This window comes from Alligator sinensis, unplaced genomic scaffold, assembly GCF_000455745.1.
Source record: "Alligator sinensis unplaced genomic scaffold, ASM45574v1 scaffold420_1, whole genome shotgun sequence".
Lineage (NCBI taxonomy): Eukaryota > Metazoa > Chordata > Crocodylia > Alligatoridae > Alligator > Alligator sinensis.
Window position 1 is genome coordinate 1,125,617 of NW_005842298.1, and position 11,593 is coordinate 1,137,209.

The 11,593-nt window shown below is 46.8% G+C and overlaps 1 protein-coding gene across 2 annotated transcripts in view; it reads left to right on the plus strand.

The window, feature by feature from the left end:
* Positions 1-9,359: 9,359 nt before the first annotated feature.
* LOC112551032 (circumsporozoite protein-like) overlaps positions 9,360-11,593 on the plus strand; it is a 22,548-nt gene continuing 20,314 nt past the window's right edge. The window contains exon 1 of one of the 2 annotated variants that reach the window (XM_025209637.1): positions 9,360-11,018. In XM_025209637.1, the coding sequence (XP_025065422.1) occupies positions 10,354-11,018 (665 nt within the window). In that variant the 5' untranslated portion in view covers positions 9,360-10,353. The remainder of the gene's footprint in view (positions 11,019-11,593) is intronic. The other variant, XR_003095142.1, reaches the window with a different exon arrangement.

Here is an 11,593-nt window from a genome sequence, read left to right on the forward strand (position 1 = left end):
TGCACCCTGCAAAGAAAGCTCCTAGTGGCGGGAAATAATTTAGCAGTGCCGAAGCGCACACAAACAAAATCACACCCTTGGGTTGTGACAGCTCCATACTATCTCCTCACTTGGGGCCACGGGGCTTCCTTCCCCAGTGGGCTCAGGTAGCCTCAGCCATGCCTGGCCCCCACTCTCCCTCCTCAGGGTCTTGCACCCCACAGGGCTCAGGTGGCTGCAGTCATGCCTGGCCCTCACTACCTCTGGTGTTACTGGACGTAGCCAAAGGTGAGGGCTAGGGTTAAGGTGCCTCTACCCATCTTTCACTGGGCTGATCACTAGCCTGGTATTATTTCCTGGGGGCTCCTTCACAACTGAGAGCCCCAATAGGCCACCCACTCCTGGCAGGGTGCAGTTTTAGGTCATGCCCAGGACCAGGAACCTCCTAGCCATCTCCTACAGCTCCTTCCTTACCTCCAGAATGATACACTAAAGCTTTGCAGCCAGGCAATGCTGCTGCCTCCCCTGACAGCAGTGAACTTCCCTGTTTATATGCATCAGCCATTTTAGATTCAGGGCTGCCTAATTGGGCACCTGCTGGCAGCTTGGCCTAGGTCTTAAAGTGGCAGGTACCAACAGTGCTGTTGCTCAGGCAGAAACAGCTCAGAAAAGCCTGCAGACAGAGGCTTTTATGCTGTTTCTATGTCCCTCCCGACAGACATGGTGACTGGAAGGACAGTCGGAGAGAAGTCAGTCACTGGCCAGCTAGAGATGTCAGTCCTTCCCCCCCCGTCCCCGCTCCCCTTCCTGTCTCTGCTCCCCCTCCCTCTTCTAAGTTTCTATTTCTCCATAAAGACTGCCCGCCAAATCGACTAATCTTTTCCAAATCGATTCAGAAAAATTTATGCTTCTAGTGACTCGATTGGAGGCTGAATCTCTGACTTTGAAATTGGTCTAAATCGAATCGTAATCCGAAGCTTTGCACAGCCCTACTGTTCAACACACGATCAAAACTAATATATATATATATATATATATATGATTTAGCAAAGAGTTCATCAAAGAACTTTAACAGAACCCGAACAAACTTCTGAATTTTGAAAGATAATAGTTCACAGTAATGGCTTACAGTGTGTGTAAAAAAAAAAAAAAAAAAAAAAAAAAAGGCAGATTTTTTTTTTTCAGTATGTTGCTGTTCATCCTTCAAATTTGAAGATAACCATGACATCTCTGGTTGGTTTGACTTCTGTGACCATGTGAGTGGCTGACCAGGCCAATGTTGTGGTTTGAACTGTCTTTGGCACACTGAGCAAGAAATGCTGCTTTGGGTTGCCTGATCAACAGTAGACGTGCAGCTGTTGCAAGATTTACGCTGTTTGTGCTTCTGCTCTACCTCAGCAGAATGCCTTCAGACTTTAGCATTGACACATGAACAGATTGATAAAACTATAACAAAGTAAACTTCAGGAATGCAAGCTATATGTTATTCTGTGTTGTATTTTGATGCATTTAATTATAATACACATTATAATGCATCCCAACACATTCTATGTTATATAATATGGCATTTTTTCTCTTTCTTTTTCTTTTTTTTCTTGCAAGTGAACTTGGATGGAGGTTTCCAGTTCAGTATTCTTGGCAGACAGAAAGCAGTAAGTGTTCATGAAACACTCACAAATACTAATATAAGTGACCAGGCATATTTTTCTCAAGGATTAAGTATAGACAGTCAAAAAGCCTGAGGCTGAATCAATTCAATTTTCACACATTAGTTTAAGTTGTGTAGATTGAACCAATAATCAAATGAACGGACATTAAGTTTTGATTCTGGAAATGCAGTGATATGCCTGCAGTGTCTCAGGCCAGAATCTGAGAAGTGCTAGATGAGCATGCTCAGCTGGAGCAGACAGCTTGGGCCACAGCTAGTCCACTCATCCTGAGAGGGGAGGGCTGTGGGGGGAGGTTCGAAGCATACTGGGATGCTGGGGCTAGGGACAGACATTACACATAAACTGGTTTAAGTGATTAGAAACTGGTTTAAACCTGTTAAACAGAACAGATGTTGAGTACACATAAACCATTTTGAAAATGGCTGAAACTGGTTTGAGATAAACCTAGTTAACTGTAGTATCTGACTTAACTGATTTGGGGCAAACTGGTTTATGCAATGTCCCAGAACCCTTGCTGATTTAAGATAAATCAGATGCCCCCAGAATCCCAGCATGCTCTCTGGACTGGGTGGGACTATCTGCTCACCAGCAGGGCTGCACCCCCCGCTCCCTAGCTGCACCTCAGACAGGGACTGCAGGCTGCTCATCCCCCACCCCCTCACCACTCCATGCTGAGCACAAATTCCCCACTCCCCTCTGCCTTGCACAGAGGTGCCTGTGTATTAGCTAGAAGACCACATGCTGGCTATGTTTCGTGCTAAATTAATAGGTAGAATCAACAAGCAATAATGTCCCTCTGTTGTTTTCTGAAGTAGGAGTGGGGAGTTTTTGAAGAGCAAAGGGTGGAGTCTTATTTGGTAATTAATTTAAGTCTAAAATGATGATTTAAGTCTAAAATCATGTTAGCACTCGGCCCCATCCAGAACATTTTAGGTTTCTAAATATTTATTTTCTACATTACACTAACCCTACATTAGGGCTGTGTGAAATTTTGCCGGCTGTTTTGCTTTGATACTGTTTTGACTCATTTCAAGCTCGAAACAGCGAAATCAGAATGAAACGAAGGGCTCCGAAACAGCCTTGACACAAAACAAGGGAAATTGAAATGTTTCAAAAGTTCTGAGTTTGAAGCAGCCTAGCTGAGTTCCCCTCCCCAGTGTTAGGATCGGGCTGGGGAAGGGAACTCAGCCCAGGCCAGCAGAGCATCTGCTGCTGCCATTGCTGCCTGGTTGCTTTCCTTAGTGCTGGGCCTTGCACATGCACCACTCAAGTTCCTGTGCTTCCTTGCTTTCCTGTGGTGCTGGCTGAGGATAAAGAGGGATGAAGGAAATACAGGAATTACTTCATTCCACACTAGGGAAATTAGCAGATCCAAAGGGGGCTGAAAACCTTCATAGCTTGCAGGAAGCAGCAGTTGCCCTGCTGTCTGTGAGACCTTGTGTAGAGGGGATGGGAAGGAGAGAAAACTAGTATTATTTGCTGAAGGAGGAAGCAGCTGTTTGACTGCCTTTTCACAGGAAGCGGAGGAATGAGGAAGCAGCCAATCAGGTAAGAGTTAAACCAAGGGTTTTCTTGATAGACTTTTAGGAGAATCTGAAAGTTCATGTCTTATATAGGCAACTTCCTGGATTTTTCAGTCCTTTGATTTATAGCCTGTCTAGATTTCAGCCAAATGATCTGACTCCTGTGTACAGCCATACCCATGCTTGGGTTTTTAAAGTCTGATTTAGCCCCAAGAGATTTGCATGGTCATAGATTGGACTTTGCTTGGACAGACAGTGGCATATCATACATAATGTGCAGAGAAAAACTGACAGCCAGCCAGAAATCTATAACTGCTGACATTTCATGGAATCATAGAGAATTAGGGCTGGAAGGGACCTCAGGAGGCCATTTAGTCCAATTCCCTGTTCAAAGCAGGACTGTGCCCAACTATATCAATCCACCCAAGGCTTTGTCTAGCTGGGTCTTAAAAGCCTCCAAGAATGGGGATTCCACCACCTCCCTGGATAACCTGTACCAGTGTTTTACTACCCTCCTACTGAGAGAGTTCTTTCTCATATCCAACTGAAATTTCCGTTGCTGCAACTTAAGTACATCGCTCCTTGTTCTGTCATCTGCCACCACTGAGAACAGCCTAGTTCCATCTTCTTTGGAACTACCCTTCAGGTAGTTGGAGGCTGTTGTTATTAAATCTTACCTCAGTCTTCTCTTGTCCAGACTAAATAAACTCAGTTCCTTCAGCCTCTACTCAGAAGTCATGTGTCCCAGCCCCTGAACCATTTTCTTTGCCCTCCACTGTACTCTTTTCAATTTGTCTACATCCTTTCTGTAGTGGGGCACTGTGAAGGAGTGAGAGAGGGCAAACAAAAACCTTGAGGTGCCTTACATGCTGAGCAGGGGAGGTCAGGAGTAGAAAAGCAGCCGGCAGCAACAGACAAGGGAAGTGAAAACAAGCAATGCTTACAGCATGGAGAGCCAGTGGGGCTGTAGCTGGAGACTGGAAGGGAAGAGAAGCAATCACCACACTTCTGGAACAGCATCTCACTCTGGATTGGAGGAGGGAGGCTTCTTGGAGGTATTTCCAGCCCCAGAGAGGGGCAGAGTGCTGTCAATTCCCTGCAAGCCGCAGAGAGAGGAGTGGCTGAGTGTTCCGCAGACAAGTGTTGTGAAACTTGCCAGAGAAATGCTGTGGGTGTGACCCTGAGAAGGAGGCAGGTGGAGGCCTCCACACACAAGGCTTCTGATAATTCCTGGAGTGGAGTGACAGCAGAGGATCCAGGGGAATAGGCCAGAAGAATTGCTGTTCCAGGTTAGAGCCTTGCTGCACGTGGGAGAGAGCCCATTGGGACTGTGAATGGGAGTAACTGAACTAACGAGTAAGCTGGGGCAGGTCTGTGCTGAGCAGTAACTGAACTAACTGATTTCTTTTGTTGTGATTGGGACATGAGAACCTGACCCCAGGTGAACGGGACATGGACTGAGTCTGGCAAAGAGACTGAGAGCAGTCAGGTTTTTGCTTTCTTTTTTTTCTTTGGATATTTGAGCACAGGCCAAGGCCAGCCTTGGAAGGGTTTGCACCTAACTGAAGCTGACGGTAACCCTGGTGGCTGAGGACATTATAATAGACAAATGGGCAGTATTAAGACCTGGCTGCAGAGAACTACGAGTGCCATCTGGAGAGGCTAGGGTGGGGGAAAGGGGAGGTTTGGAGCCTCACAGAAGAAAACAGAGATTGAGACTGGGTAGGATCACCTTGGACATTGCCTCCTAGCAATATAATATCATCAAAGTTGTGTCAGGCGAGAAAACATAAGACCAACTTCCTGGTAGACCAGGTGATCCAAAGCCAAGATCCACCCTGTCACCGCCTGTAGGAAAACAAGCTCAGGGCAGTGGCAGCAAGCTCTACAACACCTACAGTTGTCACAGGGGCCCAAAAACTGGACAGAGTACTCCAGATTTGGCCATGACTGTTATTGGTCACATTGTAAAAAACCTCCTAACAGAGCACCTTCTCTGTTAAAAAAAACAAACAACCCCCCCAACCCCCCCAACCCCCCCCCAGTAGCATTCCTAATCCTTTGCATGTTGGCCAAGTTATCTATGATTTGTGTTTAGAAGATGAATTCCAGACAATTTGTGTTCCAGAAGATAAGTATTTCAGGAAGCTGTAGGGCTAGACTCTCTTCATTTATTGTGGCTCTTCTCTGCACTTAAGTAAGGATCTGAGGCCTAGATGACTTCATAAGAAGTATCCTGGGGTGGTAAAACTGTACATGCCCAGACCAGTACAAAGGAAATTCAGAGATATGAGCAGTGGAGTGAAGTGTACTTTTATTCCAACTATTCTCAGATGGCTGCTCTAACTTAAGTTGAGGCTGAAGAATATATGGCTTGAGAATATAATGGAGCCTATATTGGCACAGTAGAGAATCTGGATCACACATTGAAAGCAGCCTAATCTTATCTCAATTTTTACCACATATTAATCCAAAAATTATTCATAACCTATCAAGAACAGGTGCTGAGTTTAAGTCCTGTATATAAACACTTTAGTGATGAAAGTTATAGGAATGTCTATGAATAGAACAAATTATACTCAAATTTTGCAGCTAGAGCTATATTTCAAATACTTATTTCCACAGCAAAGTTCAGCTGGTTGTTCTCTCTTTACATTCTTTCTGGGACAGAACTCTTCTGAGACAGCTTCCCCTTGATCCAGATCTTTTCCCTTCTAGTCAGTGTCAGTGCAATGGAGAGTGGCCTGGACTAGTTTAGTTTATCCAGTTGGCTTTATGTTTGCTCATTAGATAGCTTTTGCAGGTCTCAAACATTCCTGGTTACCCTTAGAGTTACCTGGAACACCTTGCATTGGCTCCATTCTAGTACATGTTAGAGGACTTGTCTGAGTGAAGCAAACAGGATACTTCTCACTGCCATCAGATCCAGGGCAACATTCCACTACTCAGTACCTATCTGTTTAATATCAGCTGGAGGATGGAATCCGACATTCCATTCAAAAATCCCTAAAATAAATTGGGAGTGGGCTGATGCAAAAATTATGCTATAGCTGGCAAGTTGTTCAGAGGGAACCAGTAAATATATTATTAGAAGATCTAACCATTGAAGAGATGACATTGGGCATGTGTAGATGAAACAAAATTTCCTGTTACGTCAATGCAACTGCATTTGTGTTTGCACAACCTTGGATTTCCCACTGCTTTAAAGTCCATTTAGCACCTTAAACTAACACTACTTGGAGATGTTTTAAATTCCGTCACTTTCATGTTACGCCACTCCAAGTGTGGATTTTGTTCATGCAAACAGCCAGAGACCCCAAAGGCTTGTAATTAATCCTCTCTGCCACAAGGGGCCACTGTGTTCCAGCCTCTTGCCAGTGGGTGGTGCTGTGTTCTTTTTTACCCTCTTTCACTCCGCACTCCTCACCCCTCCCTCCTCTGCAGTCAGGTTGTGTTGAGATGTGTCTGGTTGTTTGTTTGTTTGCCCTTTTTATTACTTTAAAATAATGGGGGAAAGAAATATAATTTTCTACCCCCTCTTAATTGTTCTCCCCCACCTATTGTCTATGTCCTCCCAGCTCCCACCCATGTAACCTCCTGTTCTCCAGCCCCCGCTGATACCCTCCACCTACTGTGACCCCTTCACATGCCGTTGACTACCAGTGCAGTGGCTATGGCTCCCGATGGCTCCGACAGTATCAGTGGAACAGTAAGTTTTCTGCAACTAATTTGAAATTTTGGAGGGAGTGAGTGGTTACATGACTTCCTGCAATACTGCAATCTGAACTTGCATCACATTCCATTCCAGAGCCATGAGTCCAATATGCTGCCTGCCAGACTTGACAGCTGGGGTATGCAGTGTCCCGGGTGATATTTAGTTAATATGTCCCACTGACCCTGTGTGTGCGCGGGGGGGGGGGTTGGCAAAAGTCCACTTTTTCGACTGTGCGCCAAGCCCCCCGCTCCTCTTCCTCTTCTCTTTTCCTCCCTTCTCGCAGAAAACTTTCACAGGCAGAACTCACTGGGGATGAGCTGACAGGCCAGTGAAGACTTAACTGACTGTCACCAAGACTGTAAAAAAAAAAAAAAGAGAGGTTATTTTCAGAATTTTATTTTTGTTACATTTGTATTTATTTTCTTTTTATATTGTCAATTTGTACATAGTTATTTTTTCTATTAGTTTTCATTTTCGGTTAAGTTTTTTGTTCTATATAATAAATGTGTCATTTTTTCTTTGGGCTGGTTGGGTATGTTTTTGGAGACCGTGCCTGCCTGAGTGGCTGGGATGCTGTGCCTGGGTGGGGGTTTAGTCATGGCACTACATTACTCAACAGATTTGCAAAGAATTGCAGGGTGAAGAGTTGCTAGCACTTGAGAGTAGCTAGCACTTGTTAAGTGCAAGCTAGGGTGTGGTCTAGCCAGATATGTCTTGTAAGAAACACTAAACAACCCCACTCAGGGCCTTTAGCCTTTAGCAAGTCTTTAAAGACAATTTATTAAGTCTTTAAAATACATTATAATGCATATGATATGGTCGCCGAGGGCAGTGCAGGGTTGGGGTTAATGCCTACTGCCACAGCTCCAAAACAGCTTCTTTGCAGGTAGGCTGGACTGTTATGGGAGGTGCGGTGCAAAAAGTGTTTCCCTACCCCAGTGCTTTCTTTGGAATGTAATGTTTGCTTTACAAAAATCCTGCATGCAGCACCTTTTGGAGGGTTTGCAGACTGCTCTCCCCCCTGCCCACTTCAACCCGTTCTTCCCCAGGAGAGAGCATGGTCATTTCAAGTGTGCAGGCAGATGCTTACAGGAGAAATAGTCAGAGTCAGGTTTGCACCTGCAGAGGCTAGAGGTTGGAGAGGGGGTATCTGGTCATGTCTGGACAGTTCCTCATGGGTGCTTTGTCCATACAATAACTGCTTGTGCTGCAGAGAGCATTGTGTAAGTATTGCAATAGCTGGCCTGCTTAGTCCTAGGCCTTGACGTGTTCTCTGTTTTCCTGCTCACCTTAGTGGCCTTTTTGGACATCTACAGTGCATTTTTGGTGTTTGCACATCCAGAAGTACTTTGTCTCTGGATGCATAGCCACACTCATGTGGCTGATTATCCAGACATTTTGCATCAGATGGCTATCCCCAGACATATTATAGAGAGGTGCCTGGAGGGGAGGCCAACCAAGCTGAAATATGGGCCCTGTTTTATCCAGCCTGGGAAGCAACCTCACTCACTCCCCTCCTCTGGCCACCTACAAACTCCCAGCCCCGCTGCTTCCCAGGCCCATGAAATCAAGCAGGAGCAAGTACAAATCAGAATTTTTTTTTTTCCTCATCTTTCTTTTTTTCCCCACAATAAATTGAATTGCAATCAACTCCATTGAGAAATCACAATAAAGCTAAAACGGTATAGACCTTTTCCCCCCTGTTAAATCTTTGGGCCCCCACACCACCTATAGTGTATGTTCTCTTATGTATGTACCCCAATCCAAATTTGGTGGCAGGTACATGACCAGTAACCAGGTGCAGGGTGAGAAGACTATATGAAATGGGCCTACAGAACTTGTATGAAATCGAGCTCATGCTCAGGCCAAAGCCAGTGAAGAAGCCTGTTTCTGTCAAAGCTAACCAGGTGGGCACAGGGTCTAAGACAGAGAGGAGGAAAAGCAACCAAGAAGCCCTTCACAATTCAGAGAAACTCAAGCTTTTTGTGGGGAAGAAGGCACCACCTGCAACCTGAGACCTCTGCTACTGCAGTGATAGCTCATGATCGCAGCTTGCTTGGTGGTCAGCAGCTACTCCAAAGATACAAGGGTGCAACAGAGAGGTGTCATAAGGCACAGGGCAAGTGGGGCGAAGAGGTCTTGGCCAGTGTGGTGGTCGTGCTTAGGATGTCACCTCGTACCTCTATATAATCACCTAACGGACTCCCAACTTTTTCCGCCTGCCACATCTTGGATGTTATATTTGGATGTCACGAGTTGGGACTTCTCTCTCTTTTTTGTCAATTGTTTGTTCAGATTATGTCTCTATTAGGGGTTCATGACCACTATGGGTAAATTATCTCACTCGCTTCTCCGGGTAGCCGCACATGCTTGAAGATATAGATAATTACAGTTGGATTCAGATTAAACTTGTCTTTATTTTTATCTTTTAAACCCTCTATATTTTTTTTTTTTTTTTTTTATACTTTCAGGCAGAAATAGTCTTTTGCATTCTTTTTTTTTTTTTTTTTAAACCTTACCTCAAATAACAACTCTGGTAATTCTACTTATATAAAGTCCTTACACAATAACTACCAACTAAGCTAAACAGAATCTAGAGTTAATGAGCAAAGTCTCCTTCTATCTTGTCTGTCCATTTTCAAAGGACATTTTTTCTTTGGGCTTCTATCTTCAAGCCCCGCTATTCATGCTCTCCTTGACAAGATGACAGATTAGTTTACTTTTTACCTTGGACTCAACTGGTGTCCTGAATTCCACTGGTGTACAACTGGGTGCCATCTCCCAGGCGAAGAGATTAAACTTCCTTTCTTTGTTTACTTTTCTAGGTCCACAGTATCTGATGCATCCTATGGTTTATCTCCTCGGGGATCTGCCCCCGCCCTCAGAGCTCCATTTTCCCTCAGCACTGTGAGGAGTCTTAAGATAAGTTTCTGATCCCTTGGGGATCCTCTTTCCTCTTTTTTTTTTTTTTCTTCACTTTTTGCCAGCTCCCTTTTTTGCTAAAATGCCCGGTTCTTTTCTTCGCTCCACTCTCGGAGCTTCTATCCTAATATGGTATTGGCTCCGGAAGTGGCATCTGCCGGGTCTTTTCATCATGTCCACACTCATTCTCTCACAGCCAGCAACCAAGAAGACCTTGTGCTTGTGCCTGCCTCCGCTCTAATAGGTGTTCCAGCGCCGCCTTTGCCCGGGTCCAAGATCTTGTGCGCCCTGGGCTTACGGGTAGACCCCAGAGGTTACCCCTGCTGACATCAGGAGGACCCCTTAACTCTCCTGCCACAACTTCGGATGTAACTTCAGTGGGGGGGTCCTCCCTTGGGGCAGCCACCAGGGTCGACGCGTTTCCCGGCGGGTACTCTCGGGGCTCCGTCCTCCCCTACACCCTGGCCACCTTAAGTTCTACCTCCTCTGGCTTCCACGTTGTCCTCGGCCTGCCACCCTCTCGCCCCTGACTCGCCGGCCATCAATGAAGGTCTTCAGGCTTGAGGTACAGCCTACTGGGGCGCCAGCCCGGTTCTTCTGCCTTGGCTCCTGCTTCAATTCTGCTGCCAGTGATGCAGCCGGCTCTTCCGCTGGCTCTACAGTCTATGGTGCGACCGGTTACCTCACCGGCGCTGCTGCCTGCCATGCAGCCAGCTCCTCCACCGACCCTGCCGCTTGTGAGACAGCCGGTTTCCTCACCGGCTCTGCTGCCTATGACGCGACCAGTTACCTCACCGGTTCTGCTGCCTGCAATGCAGCTGGTTTCTTTGCTAGCTCTGCTTCCCGTCACCCAGTCAGCTCCTCCTCCGGCTCTGTTGCCGGTGATGCAGCTGGTTCCCTCAACGGCTCTGCTGACAACCGCGGAGCTGGCTCCTCCGCTAGCACTGCCGCTGGCTGCTTTGCAAGCTCTCTCGGAGCCTGCTCTGGCTCCGCCCCTTTCGCTCCCCGCCGCTGGCTGATCCCCTCCTCGCAGGAGCTCGCTCCTCCAGTCTCCTCCTATCAGCCGCCCCGCTGCCTCGGCTGGGCCACTTTTTATCCCTTCCGGGAAGCGTCCTCCGCCCCCGCTGCTCTGCTGCAGCTGGATAAACGCCTGGCTGATCACCTGCGCTGGCGTTCTTGGCGTGCGTGCCTCCTCTGGCTCTGCAGGAGGTAAGTGGGACTCTGCTGCCCTGGGGGTCCTTCAGCATCCCAGCTCCCCTGGGACAGTGGCTAATACCAACTCCAGAGGCACAAGGGCTAAGGAAGATTGCTGAGGTGTAAGGCACAGGGCAAGTTGGGCAAAGAGTCTACTACCCAGAATACAGAGCAACCTGTTTCTTGGCCAGCAACCAAGAAGAAGGTTTGCAAGGGATAGGAGTAAGGAACATAGAGGTGTAAGGCACAGGGCAAGCCCTGATGCTCGCACCAAATTCATACATTCATTGATTCATAGACACTAGGGCTGGAAGGGACCTTGGAAGATCTTTGAGTCCAGCCCCCTGCCCCAGAGGCAGGAAGTCAGCAGGGGTTATAGTGTCCCAGCAAGATAAACATCCATATTTCTCTCAAAGGCATTCAAAGGTGCTTGAACCACCTCCTGTGGCAGTCTATTCCAGATCTTGGGGGCTCAGACAGTTCTTCCTTATGTCCAGCCTGAAATGGTCACGGAGGAGTTTGAGACCATTTTACCTTGTCATCCCTTGGGGCGCTGTAGTGACCAGATGTTTCCCCAGATCCTGGTGAGC